Genomic DNA, 18,918 nt, shown 5'->3' on the forward strand with positions numbered 1-18,918 from the left:
TTAAACTGGATGCCAATGGGTAAAAATATGGTGAACCACACGTCCAAGGGGGAAAACGGAGACAATGGAATGATGTCCACAGTGGCTGCCTAGTCAAAGACAGAAACAAGTAACAAAATATATCTTCTTAAATAGACTGCACCGTAAAAAAAAAAAAAAGGGAGGTTGAGCACTCAGCTTACCATATGCCCTTGGAGTTTTAACCAGTCTCTCGCCAAAGCCTCCTGGTTCTGTAAATGGTTGTGAATGACAGTTTGCATTCTGGTCGGTCTCCTCTGAAAGAAAGACCATCTCTAGGAGTGTTAAAGACCACCCATATTCCGCTCTCTGAGCAAGGAAACAAACGATTTTGCTTGGTAGACCAAAAAAACAAACTTACCCAGTGTTTCCAGAGTCCCAGATGTGGCCTCTAGGGCCTTATGCAGAGTGGGTGTTTGCATTAACAATGCTTCCAGATAAGGATGAACCATGATTGCCTGTGAGCAAAAGAGAGCCATCACTGGCGCAAGCACCTTTGTAATGGCCAAAAGAGAGCTCTTGAGGCCAAATAGGAGCATTTGAAACAGCCAGCGCTGAAATCGGAACGAAAACCTGAGAAACTTCTGTGAGACCAGAGCTATCGGCACATTGAGATAAGTATCATGGAGATCGATCATTGTCAAAAAGTACCCTAGAAACACAAGGGGAATTACGTGTTGCAGAGTATTCCTTTTGAAATGCAGTCTTAAGAAACTTGCTAAAAAAACGTAGGTCTATTATCATTCGAAAATCGCCTGTGACCTTCACAAGGAATACTCTAGAATAACAGTTGTAACTTCTCTTCTGAAAGGGAATCTTCACTATGGCTTGCTACTGCAACTGCGAAGAAATGCTGTTCGCCAAAACATTAACAGCCCTCCTCCCTGGGCCAATGTGTCTGCAGAAACCGAGATTCCTGAAAATTCGAAGAAACGCCTGCACATAGCCCTGATATACAACCAGAAGGACCCAACTGTCGCAAATGAGTCCTACTGAAATAGTAGGAGACAACCCCACACAGGATTGACGGAGGGGGCAAGCCTTGTCAGGAAACCTGCTTAAAATTCTTCTTCACACCAGTTTGGCAGAGGATCCAGAAGGCTAACATAGTTTCAGCTGAAAATGAGACCAGCTGTGCCGGAAATCATTGTTCACTCTCCTGAACTAGTCAGGCTTCCCTCTGTCAGACTCCTAAGACTTTTGGATATGACGGAAAGGTTGGACATGTTTTTGGCTCTTGAATGACGTTTTAAGTAATTCTAATTTTTCACCAAAAAGCTTGCTGCCCGAAAAAGGCATCCTCAAAAAATAATTATTTTGTACTGCTTCCATCTTCTAACTTCGCAGGTGCAGATGTCTGCTTGTAGTTGCAGAACTGGCAAAAGCCATAGCAGAGGTTCTGAAGTTATCAAAAGTTATGTCACAAAGACATTTCGCCTGTACCTCTATTCAACCCAACAACTACGAAAAATCTTCTCCCTCTTGTATGGTCGAAGAGAGCATCTGGAAGCCCTTAACCTTAGACTGGGAGGTGTCTACAGCATAAATGTCTGATCCTAAAAAAAGGTTTAGACCAGCGCAGGCCCCTTTTCAGGCTGCCTCTGCTGTCTTGTCCACTGGGTCACTTAAACTTACATCTTCAGTCAGAAGTGATGGTTTCCCTGTGAGGGTAGACAAAAGCGGGGTGAAAATCAAGAGTAAGGACTTGTGGCAACTCTGTCTCCCGTTTTGATAAAGGCTATAATCTGGGCCTGAGACAATCTGGATCTCTCCATTCCCACTTCAACAGGTTCTGAATGGCAGGAATCACAGGCATTTCAGCAGGTCTCTTTAACTGTCAGAATCATTCTCCACTTATACGGGACTGCTCATCATCCTGAGAATGTTGAAGGTTGGAGGAAAGATAAGAAACAACTGGCTCCAAGTTTACTTTCTAAATATACTTCCCTCCGTTAGAAGTGTCTTAAGGATGAACTACACCTTCATCACCATAATCTGGAGAGGCCCATGAAGACAAAAACAAAGTAGAAGAAACAGAGAAATAAGAACCTGACTTGGAAGTAGAAGAGATCAGAAAAGGACTTCTGCCACAATGTGTTATAAGCTTCTAACACAGTCTTCACCATGTCCTGGAGTTGTGCCTTGTAAACAGAAGGAGAAGGGTGTCTATGACCCCCTCCCATGAACACCAGAAGGAGTCTGGAAGGGAATTAGTGGCGCATTTTGAGAGTGCTTTCCCAGGCCTCAAAAAAATGTTTTATAAAAATGTTACTAGAATAATCTATTTGACCTAACTAATGTACTTGACCTGTAAACTGGTCTCAAACTGTGTGATTCTAGCCAAATATTTTATTCTACAGAGCAGAGTTTCTTCATTATCACAAGAGAACCTTCAAACATGTCAGTTCATCATTTCTGCTAATCAAAAAAAAATGCTTGATTAATATAATAGACTAAACGTTTGCTCCACACATAATAAAAATCTATCTCACATATATGGTACACGTAACCCCTGACTTTCCCCTTAGTTTACTAATAGCATTGCATGGGGGATGGGGGGGTCAAGAATGTTTCTCAGTTCATGTGTAAAAACTCACTTTTAATAAATATATTACCAAAGCATGAAGTGGTAGTGCACTGTTATTTACAGACAGCACATTTTCTATTGAAATAGCCACAAACCATTGCACCAACATGCAGTTTTACGGATAAAACCGTATAGCACAAACAATTTGTGGAAACTGGGTTTCAGCAAAAAGATTTATCATTTGCACATCGCCAAGTAAAGTGTTCTGATTTGTTCTCAGACAAATAAAATCTTGCTTTTCATCACAGAATTACAAAAAAAAATTCATACCTAATGAAATATTATTTGAAATGTTTGTACAGTTCACTTACTAGCTATTTAATTGTTGTGTGTTAGAAACAAAACTTCGTCCTCCACACAAAATATCAACTCAAAATGGGAATCCAGCTGTATTGAGGAGACTAACCCTCCACTGGAGAAAACAAATGTTTTCTGGTAAAACCCTCACCCACCAGGTTTACCCCCTTGTGGCATGCTTCATCATCGGGTCCATCCCAATCTCCTACAGAACGGGCGTGCTGAGACCTGGGATCCACACAGGAGCAATTTTAAGAGAATAAATAAATGATCAAGGAGGTGGGGGGTGGGGTTCTGTGCTAAAGTGAGACGTAAAAATACCTGGGTAGTATGTGAATCCTATTTATTCTGGCCTCTAAATCAGAGAGGGGATGGAAAAGATGGATATTATGTGCCTGCTTTTCTAAAAAGGTCAACATGTTTCAAGTCACACACCTCTTGGCTTTTCATCAGGACCATGGGAAACTAACTTCCTGGTACCACTCCTGATGTCCTACCTTGAATGCTCTCTCATTGGAGTCTGAGGATTAAGGATTTGGTTAACTTCCCAATGGTGTACATAGAAACCTGCTATACTCTGTGCAAAAGTGAGTCCCATGCTGATCTTGTGTTGCTGTAAATAGAGGGCTTCTTCAAATCTGAAGAAATTGTAAATTAAGGCTATTTACAACATTCCATCACCACATTTCTTGGTGTATGGAAATCCCATTATTCTCCGAAAAGGACTTCTTCGATTATATTCAAGATTCTGAATGGGGGAGGCTGGTATAAATAATTTCAATATCCAAACCCATGGGTATGTGCATGTTCTTGTTGTTTGAGACTACAAAAATGGTTTGCCTTGATTACCAAGCTCCATTTGGGCTATACTAGAAGTGACCACTCCCAATGTTTTTCATCTCACGTTTTCTGCACACAGAGGTGCCCACTACGATCACAATGATATAGATAAAGTAGTATTATCAATACAGCCATAGGGCTGTACAAACTAACTCTCCACTTATATTTCCACAAAAATACCGACAATAATCACCAAGTAGGTGTCAAGTGTATATGCATTCATTTCTAAACATGCAATGAGAATCCATTCAACGTCACACAGCAGGAGTGGTACAAGGAAGTTGGTTTCCCATGATCCTGATAAAAAGCCAATAGGGGCATGGCTTGAAACATGTCAACCTTTTAGAAAAGCTGGCACATAATATCCTTCTTTTCAATCTCCCCTCTGATTTTAATCATACCGACTAGAGGCCAGAATAAATAGATTGCACCTACTAGCCAGGTATTTTTAAGTCTCACTTTAGCACAGAACCCCCACTCCGACTTTTTGCTTCCAACTCCTTTATCATTGTATTCATGCTCTTGAGAGAGCTCCTGCGCAGGTCGCAGCACGCCCCGTTCTGTAGTGGAACAGGATGGACCCGATGATTCAGCATGCCACCAAGGGGTAACCCTGGTAGGTGTGGGTTTTACTAGAAAGATTTTGTTTACTCCAGAGGAGGGTTAGTCTCTCCAATACACTTGGGTTCCCATTTTGAGCTGTTAGAAACCAAACTGACATCCTACAGCTTTCATTTCACCCTCTTTGTATAGCAGGTTTGTCGGACAGTTCACTGTACAAAAGTCTCTACTTTTCATTCTCTGTCTCCAAAGTTAACTGTACGAAGACAAACTGACTTTTGACCCATCTCTGAAATCGGAGCAAACGTGATAAGGCATACTGCTCAATCGCTTTGTGAATGAACAGAACACCTGTTCTTTGTCAGAGCGCCAGAATTGCAGAGGCCGCCCCCGAAGGGGGCCCCGAGGGCCGGCGCCATAACGGATGCCAGAGTCCAGGAAGGATCCGGTTCCAGCCGCCGGAAAGCGCCTGGAAGCAGAAGGGGCACTTTCATCGCGCAGAACTCGCGCCAGGTTGGCGCCTGGCTAATGGGGGGCCAGGTGAGGTTGGAACCTCACCCAAATGGCAGCAACTGCCCGTTTCATTGCGGGAAAATTGTGTGGGATAAGACGCCGCTCGTCACTACATCGTGGAGCTGGGGAGCGGCGCAGAAGGATTTTCGAGTCTGCGATCTTTGAACGGGATGCAGTCTGGCGCGGGGCGTGCGGCGTGCCACTCCCCAGGCTCCATGTGGACGTGATCTCCCCACTTGTGCCGGCCGACCGAGTTCGTGCCCCTGGAACGCATACAGCGAGAAACAAAGTCGGAAGAGCGGCTGGACTCTCGACCAGCATGCAGCTGGCATCGAAGAAAAGTTTCGGGCAGTTGTTCCCGAAGAGGAGACTGATCGAGCAAGACTACACGCTCTCAAGGCAGCTTACTTTGGAGGCGGGCAGCGGCGCTCTGAACAGCAGGCGGGGAGCGCAGCGGCACCTACAGCCATGACCGGGAGGGTCTACATACTGCCCAACACACTGCCGCGAACCAGGAACCAATGCCAGTGTGCCCCTTACCGGCAGAGAACCGCCGCCCAAGTGAAGATGCAGGCTTCGGAGACTGAGTCGTGATGCCAGCATACAACGTTTGAAGGCGCTGGGGGCCGTTGATGAGGTCATGGCGAGTGTTGGAGGCAAGGCGAGCAGGGGGGCGGAAGTGACGGCCGGTCCTATGGCCGCGGAGCAGGAGTCCTTTGTTATCGTAGTGCAGCACGCCTTCATTTAATTTAAATGGTCAGGATGCAGTACCCAGCTTTCTGCTCTCACCCCTTTTCAAGTGCGCTGCATTAGCACAAAAACACAGGCAAATAAACACCCGCCGCTAAGTTGCAGGCAACAGAAAGTTGTAAGTCTGAGCGCCCAGTTTCTGGCACAGTTGCACTGGTGGCTGCAGGTATAGGTTAGGGAGCATCAGAATTGTAGTTGCGGCTGGCGGGGTTCCTGTCCGAGGGATGCTCAGATGTAAAGGAGCATCAGAATTGTAGCTTGAGCAGGAGCTATAGCTTAAAGTGAAGTCTTGTACTTCGGGGGCGCCTGCCTTCATAGGCCAGGGTACGAATCCTACCAAGGCTGAAAAGGTAGCCACAGGCAAAACATTTTGCGAGAGGTTTTGGCGTAAGACCTGAGCAGTCGACCTTCGAGCGGGAAAAAACAAGTTCATGCCGGTCGTCCTGCGGTCAAAAATGAATATGTCTTGTGTATATAAAAAGGTGCTTACGTAAAGCGCGCCAATATTGCTGACATAAAAAACTCAAAAGCGAGTATTCTTGAAGTGACAGCAAAGGCAGTGGCAGCTTGTACTATTGGCTTGGTTCGGTGCGAGGGACGGGGGTGGGAGGGCCTTTCTCCCCATCCTCCCCCACACTGCTGCGGCGCGTCCCACTTCCGAGGCTGTTGCGTATTGAGGCCTGTACCCTCAGAAATACTTCAGCGAGCAAAGCGGGTGTGAAGGCTCGGTGGCTCTCGGTTGCTTGAGAGCAGTCTGCAGCTCTCTGGTTCAGATCCCAGCTTGCCGGGCGCAGCCATTCATCCATCCGAGGTGTGCGAATTGAGCGATGCTGCGTTAAAAAAAAAAAAAAAAAAATACTACGTTTCAAGGTGGCCAATATCGCGGTGCTCCATAGGTAAGTCCTCAATTCGGGTGAACGGCTAGGGATTAAGGTGCCCTAATGTTGCAAAAAGCACCCCCCTTTGAGATCAAATGCAGTCGGGGACAAATTGTGCTGAGCCCGGGTTTTAGCATAAAGGCTTTAAGCCTCGCCCTCAAGTGTATCGGTCACCCCCTTGCCTCTGATGACGCCCCTCGTCTGTCGATAATCTGGGGTGGGCAGCAAGAAGGCAGTGTGTGGCAGCAACATTGTGCACTCACAATATGGAACAACATTCCTGTAATCCATCAGGACCACTCCAACACTGCTCCAATTGAGGAATGAGTTGAAAACATACCCTTTTAAAGAACACTACATCACAATGCAATAACTGTCCACAAACTATCTAGCTCTCCTAACACTTTGATGTCATGCTTATATTTGACCTTGCACGGTGCTCGACTGCCTTATGGCTAGGTTCCCACTACAGAAATAACAACTAGAAAAGGGGCCATATATGCATGGATGGGTCATGGCAGTCCATCCTGCTGCAAAAGAAGGCCCCTCGCCGGAAGGCAGCCGACCAGGAAGCAGAGTGCCAGAACTGCAAGTCGGGCATGACACTCTGCTGTTTTTAGGGCTACTCTTCTGTCGTTTCTGTTTAGCTTATTAGGTTATATTCATCATGAGCTATTAAAGGTAGAAACGTATTTCTAAGGATTTGCTTAGCAGAATATTTGTGCTGCAGTTACAGGTAGGCAAGTCAAGGCAGAACCGATCCGGCCTCAAACCAAAGTTCTGCCCATAATGCTCTTTTGTAGGAGAAAAGCAAAAAGCAGCATCCTGCAAAACGAAAGATGTTGTAGCAGAGTAAAAGCAAAAAAAACGACATCAAATGTAAATTTCTTCTAATGATTTCGACAAGGAAAAAAAAATCTCCAGTTGCACTTCACACTAACAGATCAGCCTGCAACCCCAGAGGAGGCTCCAAGTCGTTTTTCGTGGCCAACATCTTGTTCGCCAATTTTCTTTTAGCTCATATTGTGGTGGAGGGCATCGCCTAAAATTAAGTCGGGGAATCCAGTGACATTAAAATGTAAATTGGGTGTTTAGCTTTCTTGACATTTAAGATCATTCTATGGCAAATATTGGAAATGCATTTTTAATAATCTTTGTGTAAAACTAAAGCTAAGAGGAGCTAAAGTGATGAACTGATAAACGACCGGGAAGTCTGGTGTCAAATTTAAGCTTAAACGGAATAATATATGGGTAATCCTTGCCTAGTATTTTAGGTCTCTAGGCCTGGTTATTAACTGCAGAATTTAGAACACCAAGCACTTAAGCCGAGGTACAAATACATAATTCATATACTCTGATACAGTATAATGTTCTCGATACATTGATAGTGACCACAGATATCGGGCACATATAAAATGTAACTTTTGGCTCAATTGTGATAAAGACATTCAGAAATTATTTCTTAAACCTTTTCAAATCAGCATTAATAATATGTCAAATGCCACTCACTGTGGTAAGCGGCATATGCGACAGAAGCTCAAGTATACAAAAAAAGTAAGTGTCTGTTTTCAGTTTTAAGCCATCCTGTGAGATTTTAACATTTCATAATTTAAAGGATTAATATGATGGGCATGTCAATGACTTGACTTGTAGTTTGGCGCTAAGGTCCAACAAGCAAGATCCATAGCTCAGCTCTCCTTGGGAATTTATCTTTGTCACCCTTGAAAACAACTCTTATCTCATGAAGGTGAGCATTGCAAATCAAGCGATTCAGTAAGGACCGTTGAAGGGTTCTCAATCCATCAAGAATGGAATAGTTAGAATTCCTCTCTCTTATCAATACAAGTGATTCAGGTTTAGATTTTGGCACATCTCTTTAATACGAGTTGCATTCTTCGGGATGAGGCATAGAATGTGAGGTCTATTACATCAAAACCAGGTGTTCATTGGCATCAAAATTATACAAAACGAAGAATGAAAAAAATAGAACTACCAAAGAAGCGCCTGTGACAATCCCCACATCAGAGAAAAAAAAAACATTCTCGTGTAAGTAGTGTGCAGGCAAAGCATATGGACTAGGGAGGTAGAGATTGAGGTTTACATTACGTCCGATTGAGATCTTACAAAAAAAAGGACATAGCAACCCCCTTAACCCATACTCTACTTAAAAGCATTTCCTCGGCTCAAGAGCTGGTCTTTATGCCCGTGCACACTGATAAGTCTACTTTTCCCGGGAATGCTGTAATGAGACGGGCCTTGTACCTTAACTCGAGCCAGACTTGGCAGGTCTTTAGCCCCGTAAGTCTAATTAAACTTTAACTTCCGTTATCGTTGGGTACAATTCGCCGACACCCCATTTTCATTCACCCTTAACACTCCCTGCACAGTTCCTTACTCATGCCTGAACTTCCCACTGGAAAGTAAGTAATAATAATTAAAAAAAAACGGCAGTTTGGGTCGTTCTTCGAACAGGCCTTTAAATGTCCAGGCCGGCCACTTTGAGTTTTCTTAAAAAAAATACCCTTATCTCTTCTAACCTAGGTACAGCCCCTGCTGTACTACCATTAAGAAATCCCTAAAGCGGCAGGTTACCTCCATGAGTTCTGCAGCTGGTTACGTATGACCTTCCTTGGTCGAGGATGAAGAAAGAGATATCTTCCAAATCACACAGGCCCTTCACGTCACACCATCACTACCAGGCCGCAGTGACTCACCCCACCCAACCTCCCCGACGACAGGTGCAAACTGTCCCCAGAATGAGAGGCAGGCGGCAGTTATATTTCGTAGCGCGAGGCGGGGGCTCGCGCTATCCCATCCTACTACAAACATGAACCCTCCCACCGGTCTGCAGGACAGTGCGGGGACCGCCCTCCGGCTCGCGCACTTCATATTTTCCCGTGTGTTGCCAAGCAGCTGCCCCGCATCCGACCCCGCGGCCTGCAGCCAATCACGTAGTCTGGTGGGTGGATGGTCTGTCTGTACGCTTTCTACCTAGTGACCGCAGTCGTGTATTTCTGAGCGACGCAAGCACTTCGAGAGTTCCCGCCCAAATAAGCTATTTGGGACTACACTTTGCTCATTTCTGATTGCTCAGTAGGTCTCGCGCAGGCAGTTGGTATGGTTAGTCCTAAATTGTGATTGGGTGAAAGAAAGGTCAGGGGCAAGACTTGGTCAGGAAAGCTCGCCTGGGTACGCGCAAGTATGTTAGGCCATAAAAAAAGCCCAAAGAATATTTATGGCAGCCATCTTAGGCAGCTGATGCTTTCAAAGGAGTCGTCCACTTTCTACATGATAGCTCCAAATTAAACAGGGGGCTTTCATGCTACCCCTACCACCCCCGAATACTCGGAGTTTGGTTTAGTTTCAGAATAATGAGACATTCTCTCAGTCATTTATTTTTCCCTACTAAATTCTTCACTTGTACATTCTTGTCTACATAATTCCGAATTAATTCATTGTAATATTCAACCATTCCCAAAAATGAAACTAATTCATTTTGTTGCATGGTTCTTTTAATTTTACAGTGGTCTCAACGAACTCTTTTTTTAGATGCTACACTGTAGTATATTACATTGTTAGCGGTGCTCATCTAGGCATGTCTGCCTGCATGCTTTCACATAACTAGCAAACCCTTTTTTGTACGAAAGAGACGTCACCCAAGGCTCGATTGAAATTGCAGATATTCTTTATTTCAGTTTGGCTGACACATCAATGCGTTTCGGCCTCACATCAGCCTTGATAACTATGTTGGGTGCCATGTTTGTTTGGATTTTGTATACATTGTGTTTTGAACTATTCACACAAAAAAACAAAGGATTACATAATTCATCTTTGAACATCACATAAACAGCAAACATTTTGAAATGTACAAAAATACATTATATAATGTGTTGACGACAAGAGCTATACATTTTTATTATATATCAACCTTTCAAGATCATATATATATATATATATATATATATATATATATGTATATATATATATATATATATGTATATTTCTTTTTTTTCTCCTTTCTCTGCATCCATCAAATACAATATATTCCTCTCTTTAGGAAATATTTTTTAGAATAAACACATTTCCTCATAAATCAAGCCTCCCCTTATGCTTTCGCAGTACAAATTCTACTGGCCCTGAGGTATTCACCATAGGGAATGCTTTATTTGTTTCAGATTTCGGGATGGCAACTCTGCGCATGTAATGTGCTGTTATCTGTAGTTGGCTTCCTATATAGCGTAGATGTGAGTTTGAAAACATCAAAGGACTTGTCTAACATGTTTAGACAAAAGGGTTACAGCAAAGGTATATTGAAATTAGCGCAGACAGAGTCTAAAAATCCACTTAAGAAGATGTGTTATTCAGCAAAAATATGAATGAGATAATGTAACAATCAAGATATGGTGAGATTTATAACCACGTATCACAATAATCATCATTTAGTTAGAAAAATCAAGAAAAAAATTGGTCTTTACTAAAGATGCAATCCCATTGTGGGTAAGAGGATCCTCACTAGAACTCTGATTACTCATAGAAGAGCATGATCATTTAGAGATAGACTGGTGAAGAGCGATATCAGAGGTGAGGTGGACTCTGGCTTAAACCCATCAATGGATTCACAAAAAGTAAGGCATGCAGACATGGGAAAAATGCCGCCTTAGTTAAAAACCCATTTAGAAAGGAAAATAAAATCAGTAAGAATTTGACATGTAAAAGCTAATTTGTTATTTACACGATCAAATATCCGTGTGACAAAGTGTATGTAGACAGCGTAATACTACAAGTGCAGAAAAGGATATCACAACATCTCAGGGACATCAAGAACAGGGATGAAAGTTACCCGGTAGCCAGGCACACCCAGGAGATACTAACCAATTGATGTACTTAGTCACAGTGTCCCTAGAACCCTGGGAGGTGGAAATAGAGAGAGAGCTCGACATAGATTGCTGGCCAGATATATATTGAAATTGGATTCACCAGAACCAAGGTGGTTGAATTTGAACGAGCAATTGCATGTATATGTATAGATGATCCCCCCGGAATAAACACAGGGTGTTCATACACTGGGCTAATATTAGACAGTATAGTTGTAAAGATCTGTACAAATGTAATGTTGTTATTTTATTTTTTCAGGGCATCACCCTGAATAATAGAGACAGGGCAGTTAGGATTGCTGCCACCCTAATACTATTGTTGCACTAGGCACTTTATCTGTTGTATTTGTTACATCCTCATCGCTGGTAGTGTGATTTGGGGGAACTTTCCCTGGCTGTTAGACTTGGGAGCAATTTTAAAATAGGCGCAATTTCTTTCTTTTAACTTGAGGCATTGTTTTAACTTGGGGGCATTTTATCATGTATGCGGACAAAACTCAGGAATTAAATGTACTTTTGGACATTCTTTTGAGTCAGCTGTGGTATGTTCACACAATGGTGATTAGGGAGTGGGTTTGGCTGCCATTTTGGGCCAACAGGTTAGCGGTATAGTTGTTGACCCATCCCATGAATAAAAACACGGTTGTAGTGGCGGTAAGATTACTGTCACCCTAACGCTATTTGTGCGTTAGGTACTTGGCACTGTATCTGTTGTATTTGTTACATCCTCATCGCTGCTAAAGTAATTTGGGAGAACTTTATCAGCTGCTAAAATATTGGGGCAGTTTTAAAATCATTGCAATTTCTTTCTTTTAAATTGAGGCATTCTTTTAACTTAAGGGCATTTTTTCATATATATGGACAAAACTCAGGGCTAAATTTACTTTTCCATAACGCTACGTACCTGATTGCCGCCACCGCCACGAGTCAGAAAGCAGCCAGCAGGCTCGAGGGAACGCCGCCATCTCCGCCGCCACTGCCAAGAGTCCCAGGATACCGGACTCCGCGCCGCCGCTCCGGGAGACCACAAATCCCGGCAGGCCTCGCGGCGGCGCGTACGCAGTGACGCGGGTCGCGCTGCTGAGAGCGCCAGAGCCCTTCAAAGGGAGGAGAGCCCCGGCAGAGCGGGGGGAAACGCTACGTACCTGATTGCCGCCACCGCCACAAGTCAGAAAGCAGCCAGCAGGCTCGAGGGAACGCCGCCATCTCCGCCGCCACTGCCAAGAGTCCCAGGATACCGGACTCCGCGCCGCCGCTCCGGGAGACAACAAATCCCGGCAGGCCTCGCGGCAGCGCGTACGCAGTGACGCGGGTCGCGCTGCTGAGAGCGCCAGAGCCCTTCAAAGGGAGGAGAGCCCCGGCAGAGCGGGGGGAAACGCTACGTACCTGATTGCCGCCACCGCCACGAGTCAGAAAGCAGCCAGCAGGCTCGAGGGAACGCCGCCATCTCCGCCGCCACTGCCAAGAGTCCCAGGATACCGGACTCCGCGCCGCCGCTCCGGGAGACCACAAATCCCGGCAGGCCTCGCGGCGGCGCGTACGCAGTGACGCGGGTCGCGCTGCTGAGAGCGCCAGAGCCCTTCAAAGGGAGGAGAGCCCCAGCAGAGCGGGGGGAAACGCTACGTACCTGATTGCCGCCACCGCCACGAGTCAGAAAGCAGCCAGAAGGCTCGAGGGAACGCCGCCATCTCCGCCGCCACTGCCAAGAGTCCCAGGATACCGGACTCCGCGCCGCCGCTCCGGGAGACCACAAATCCCGGCAGGCCTCGCGGCGGCGCGTACGCAGTGACGCGGGTCGCGCTGCTGAGAGCGCCAGAGCCCTTCAAAGGGAGGAGAGCCCCGGCAGAGCGGGGGGAAACGCTACGTACCTGATTGCCGCCACCGCCACGAGTCAGAAAGCAGCCAGCAGGCTCGAGGGAACGCCGCCATCTCCGCCGCCACTGCCAAGAGTCCCAGGATACCGGACTCCGCGCCGCCGCTCCGGGAGACCACAAATCCCGGCAGGCCTCGCGGCGGCGCGTACGCAGTGACGCGGGTCGCGCTGCTGAGAGCGCCAGAGCCCTTCAAAGGGAGGAGAGCCCCCGCGTCGCGGGACGCCCGGGGCGAAGCCCGGGCAAAGGGCGGGCCCTCTGAGGCCCTCAGAGGTCAACAGTGGTCGGGCGGGCCACCCCTCCAACATCTCTCTAAAAGGTCAGTCCCCTAACAGGTTTATACAATGGCTGAGTGCACCGCTATAAGTCATAATGTTGATATCCTCACCCAGGATGCAGAGTCCCCTGTATCATTGCTAACGTCGTTTGAGGCACTGATAGATACCGCATTCAATGAGATAGTTGAGACTGAAAGGAGATTCTCTATGGGTCCTATGAGCATCAACCAGCCACATGCCATGAGTAGCCTCAATGGTAACACCCATATAAATCCTGAAGTAATTATTGTGGTAAAACCCTCACATCCTGCTGTTGATGTACCAATTGTCTTAGACGATGATGACACTGTTATGTACACAGCACCAGATGTAGCTCTTGGCCCTGCCTCGGTAACAACATCCACAGAGGCTACCAATAAGGTATCTGACAAAGTTGTAGCCAAGAGAAAGAGGGGCCCTGCTAAATTAACTCACAACAAAAGGAAGCAGCCACCAAGGACTATAAACCAACCAACCCCACAAAGCATGTGGAATAAGGGGGAGAGACAGAAGCTGGTTCAACATATAGTACCCACACAGGAACAACCGCATCTGGGTGACGTCGTCGTTATAAATAACAACGGCTCAAATTTTATATCTATTTCCACCCAGACTGAATCCCCCAACGAAATTGACAAATCCAGTCACCACTCCAAATCTGAGGGGAACCTTATTGAGACTATTGCAGATACCATTTTTAAAAACCTGGAAGGTCAAATGATCAAACGATTTAATAATATTTTTAAAAGACTTGACAAATTGGAAAACTTAATTAAAAATGAGGATGCCAAGAAAAAAGGTACAGCGAACCTGGACAAAATGAGAGTAGAACGTCTGCTAAAAGACCTTGAATCCACCACCCGTGTCCTCACTAGTGGTGACCATGGCATTAACAGGGTTGTGGAACAACAAGCTATTACTAATCCAATGTCGTCTGTCACACCCACGGTGATTAAAAGTAAAGGCACAACAGGCAGTAACCCACCTGACCCTCTAACTGACACAACCTTACCTCCACACAATGTTACACGTGGACCTGTCACCTCGTCCAAACCCTCTGTTTCTGCTAACGCTGCAAACGGATCAGTAACTAATACTAACAAAAAGAGTAATACAGCGATGCAGACCACCATAGCACAGAAGGCCTCTGCCAATCCCAGCCAGCGCGATAAGAAGACCTCGCATGAGGACACCAGGCCTATAAAACATCAAGGCCCTGCCTTACACCTTCCACCTGAGGCTTGTCCATATGTTTTAGTTCTGGCTGGTATCCCACCGCTTAGGGAAGGTCAAGGTGAATCATGGGTTCAATTGCACAATAAGTGTATAGACTGGTTAACAAAACATAAGGGGGTGGGTTATGATATTTCTAAAGAGATCATAACCACACGGCGAGTAACCTGGGTCGGTCCTCTTTTCAAAAATATCAACGGGGACTGCATTGTAATTAACTTCAGAAACCCGGGCACTGCAAAATTCTTGCTGAACAACAACTCTGTTCGACACGGTCCATCTACTGTGGTGACACCCCTACCGCTAAATTATTTCTATCGTCCTCCCCACAAGATGATGCAACCCCCACCAGTTTTTCCGCTATATAATAGGTTTGGAATATTTCAGGACCTGGACACATTGGACTGACTGCCTTCCGGAAGCACCGAACTGTCTTCTGTGTGCACTGAGGCAGTCCAGCTAGTGGAAACACCTCCAGAGGCAGCCCCGTTAACATTGGAGATCTCTCCATCTAGTACATTATGTGATCATCAGGGGCATGTCACAACTAAATCCGTCTTAAGAATCAACCAGGGTCCTTGTTTGAGAAATGATAATAACTTAAAAATTCTCAGTTGGAACATCGCGGGTCTGAAGACCAAGATGGGAATCCCCTCCTGGAGGGATTGTGTCAATTGTTACGACATATTAATGTTCCAAGAAACATGGGGCCCGATGTAGGTAAACGGGATTTTCCGATTTCAAAATACCGAGGCGGGCCGATTCGGTATTCTGAAATCGGAAAACGAGATGTAGGAAAAAAATACCGACTGAAGACCGATTCGGTCGGCATCGGTAATGAGATTCGGTACGTTCCGATTCAGCTCGGTCCGAATCGGAAATTACCGAATCGGCCAACAACGAATCGGATAATACCGAATCGGCTACCACCGATTCGGATATTTCCGATTCGGCGAATACCGAATCGGTAAAAGCCGATTCGGTAAAAACCGATTCGGCAATCATAGACCCATGGCGAAAAAGCCCATAGGAATGCATTGCATGACCCGATTCGGCTTTTACCGATTCGGATTTTACCGAATCGGATTTTACCGAATCGGATTTTACCGAATCGGATTTTACCGAATCGGATTTTACCGAATCGGTAAAACCAGACTCGGCAATAGGCGATTCAGCCAATGAGGTGGCTCCCCCTCCCCCACCCAAACAGGGAGTGGCAACCCTGGCAGGTGCAGCCAATTAAGAAGTTTCTAGAAGTTTCTGGAAAGCCTGCCTGAGCCCAACACACAGTTAGCAGCAGTGGGAGAAGGAGGTTGCAGACTGAGCAGGAGCAAGAGATTATGGCAGATCAGGCAGGAAGCCAGAAGTCCTCCCAAAAGAGGAAGCCCAAATTCACCACCACAGAACTACAGGTGCTGGTTGAGGAGGTGGTGAGGGTGCACCGCCAGCTCTTTGGCAAGCTGTCCCTCAACGTGCCAGACAGCACCAAGAGGCGATTGTGGGCAGACATCGCCCAGAAGGTAAATGCTGCTGGAGTCACCCCCAGGTCCATTGAGGAACTTAAGAAAAGGTTCTATGACCTCCGCAGCCTCACCAAGAGGAAGCTGGCCGACCTCCAAAGGCAGGCAGGACTCACCGGAGGAGGCAAGAACCCGGCGCCACCCCTCACCGAGCTGGAGGAAATTGTCTCCAGCACCATCGAGAGGGAGAGCATTGTAGGGATCGGGACCCTGGACAGCACTGCGATGGCCACAGCTACAGGTAAGAAGCATGCGCATCATGACACACCCTACCAGACACCTCCCCATTATACACAATGCATAGGCAAACACCAGCACTGTACTGTCACCAACATACAAGAGACAAGCATCATGGTACATGTAGTCAGCAGGAGTTAGCCAAATATGTCAGTGCAGAATCACAAGACAGGAAACAGTGTGACACGGTGTAAGGAGATGCAAGGACATGTGGAATGCCATAATTGTACTGACTGTAATACATCGGCACTCAGTTTACAAATGCTTCTTTGTACCTAGGGGCACCATCAGGCGGCACCACTGTGGCAGCAGAGGGAGCTTCGACTTCACATACTGCAGTGGCAGGGCCGAGCACCAGCCAGCCTGGCCAGGAGGAGGAGGAAGAGGATGAGGAAGGAGACACCCCAGGGCTTGGAATGGAGGGAGTCCTGGTGATTGATTTCCAGGCAGTGCACTCCCCAGTACTGCCCAGCTCACCCCCCTTGCAATTTTCCCCATACAACTCCCCAACAAGGCAGACCATTCCGCCGACAACATCTCCTGCCACAACCGTGGCCTTGCCACCCGTCCTACCTGTCCTGGGAGCAGGGGCTCCGGGACCGGCCAGCACCACACCACCACCAGTGGCACCCCAGCCCACTCAGCAGGCCGGAGGCAGCAGTGCCAGACGCCGTGCCACCACCACCACCACCACCACCACTGCTGCACCAGCACGGGAGGGCAGTGTGTTCCTGGGCCTGGAGGGCCAGATGGTCAAGATCCAGCGCCAACAGGCCAGATCCACCATGGCCTGCCAACGCCAGCTCCTGCAGCACAACCTGCAGATGGGGGAGTTGGTGAAGGGGTTCCAGGCTGTTGTGGACAGCAACAAGGAGGTGGCAGCAGGGTTGGGCAGGCTGACCACTGCCATCACCCACTCCTCTGCCAGGCAGGAGGAGCATGAGGTTGCGCGCAGGAGGGATGCCCGGGTGCTCAACCGGGCCATGGCCCGCCTTGCAGCGGCGACTGCACAGCTGTGCCAGCGTAGCGCAAATCAGGAGTCGGTGCAGAGTCAGCATACTGCTGAGCTGACCAGGGGGATGGCCAGGATCACCACGGCCATGGAGGCCATGTTAATTTCAAACGCCGCCTCCAATCCTGCCCTGGACCTGGGTGATGCTGGTGACAGCAGCAGCCGCAGCAGCCCGGCCAGCGCTGCATCAGAGCCAAGGAGGAGCACCAGGCGCTCCGCTGATGCTGCTGGCCATTCGGAGGGGGCCGAGGGACACCCCAGTGGGTCTGGAAAGCGGGCCAAAAAATAGGCTGGCAAGGGGGGATGATCATACCAGAACCCTGGACTTTATTTGTTTTGACAGACTCCATTTTTCTATGCACTTCAGTGATGTAACTGTGGTGCATCACTATTAAAAAGTTTATTTTCCAAGCAACATTTAGCTGTCTTTGCATCTGTACTCAGTCAGAAATAGTTCTCAGTGATCTCCTCACGTCTGTATCTGCCATCACATGGCGTACACACCCCAGCTGGCTGTGTCAGTGGCACAGCTTCGTCGTCGTCATAGTCCTCGTAGTCAGACAACTCCACCTCAGTGCCCTTCTTGACCGCAAGGTTGTGTAACATTGCACATACAGCTATGATCTTGCAGCAGGTGATGGGGGTATACTGCCTTGCACCTCCACTCTTGTGCAGGCATCTGAATCTACTTTTCCAGATGCCAAAGGTCCGTTCAACAACATTCCTTGTGCGTATGTGGGCCCGGTTATACCTCCTTTGGCTGGGTGTGGAGGGGTTGAGGTAGGGGGTGAGTATGAATGAGCGGAGGGCATATGCACTGTCGCCTGGAAGAGAAAGGGGTCACATTAGACACATGCATACATGTATTACACCTACCTACTATGTGTTATGGGGGTCTGATGATGTGGCTCACCTAGGAGGTATCCTTCTCCAAAATCGCCAGCCATCAGCCGTGCATATATGCCGCTCTGTTGGAATATATAGGAGTCATGGGTACTCCCTGGAAATTTTGCTACCAGGTCTGTGATGGTGCACTTGGCATTGCAGATCACCTGCACGTTGATGGTGTGTGTCGATTTCCGATTGCGGTATATGTATTCGGTGTCCGCTGGTGGGCAAATCGGAATATGCGTGCCATCTATGCAACCGATGACTTGGGGAAAGTGTGCCATCTGGTAGAAGTCCGCTTTGGTTTGTAGCAGTTCTGCGTGGGTTGCAGGGAATGAGATGTATTGGTCCATCCTGTCTATCATGGCGTCAAGGAATATGTGGAAGAACCTTGACAGGCTGCTCTGGCTCACCCCTCCTGCTGCTGCTACTCCACTTTGATAGCTGCCAGACGCTACCAGGTGTAGGCTGCATAGCACCTGGACGTGCGCAGGGATGGCGTGTGCCCTTGGGGTGTGGTGG

The 18,918-nt window shown here is 47.2% G+C and overlaps 1 protein-coding gene across 1 annotated transcript in view; it reads right to left on the reverse strand.

Annotated features, from left to right (window-relative positions):
• MEIOC (meiosis specific with coiled-coil domain) overlaps positions 1–9,163 on the reverse strand; it is a 1,038,655-nt gene extending 1,029,492 nt beyond the window's left edge. Inside the window, exon 1 of the mRNA XM_086923891.1 lies at positions 9,037–9,163. Coding sequence (XP_086780017.1) covers positions 9,037–9,042 — 6 coding nt within the window. The 5' untranslated portion in view covers positions 9,043–9,163. The remainder of the gene's footprint in view (positions 1–9,036) is intronic.
• Between the last annotated feature and the right edge of the window lie 9,755 nt (positions 9,164–18,918).

The sequence above is a fragment of the Lissotriton vulgaris genome, chromosome 5 (genome assembly GCF_964263255.1).
Source record: "Lissotriton vulgaris chromosome 5, aLisVul1.2, whole genome shotgun sequence".
Taxonomy (NCBI): Eukaryota; Metazoa; Chordata; class Amphibia; order Caudata; family Salamandridae; genus Lissotriton; species Lissotriton vulgaris.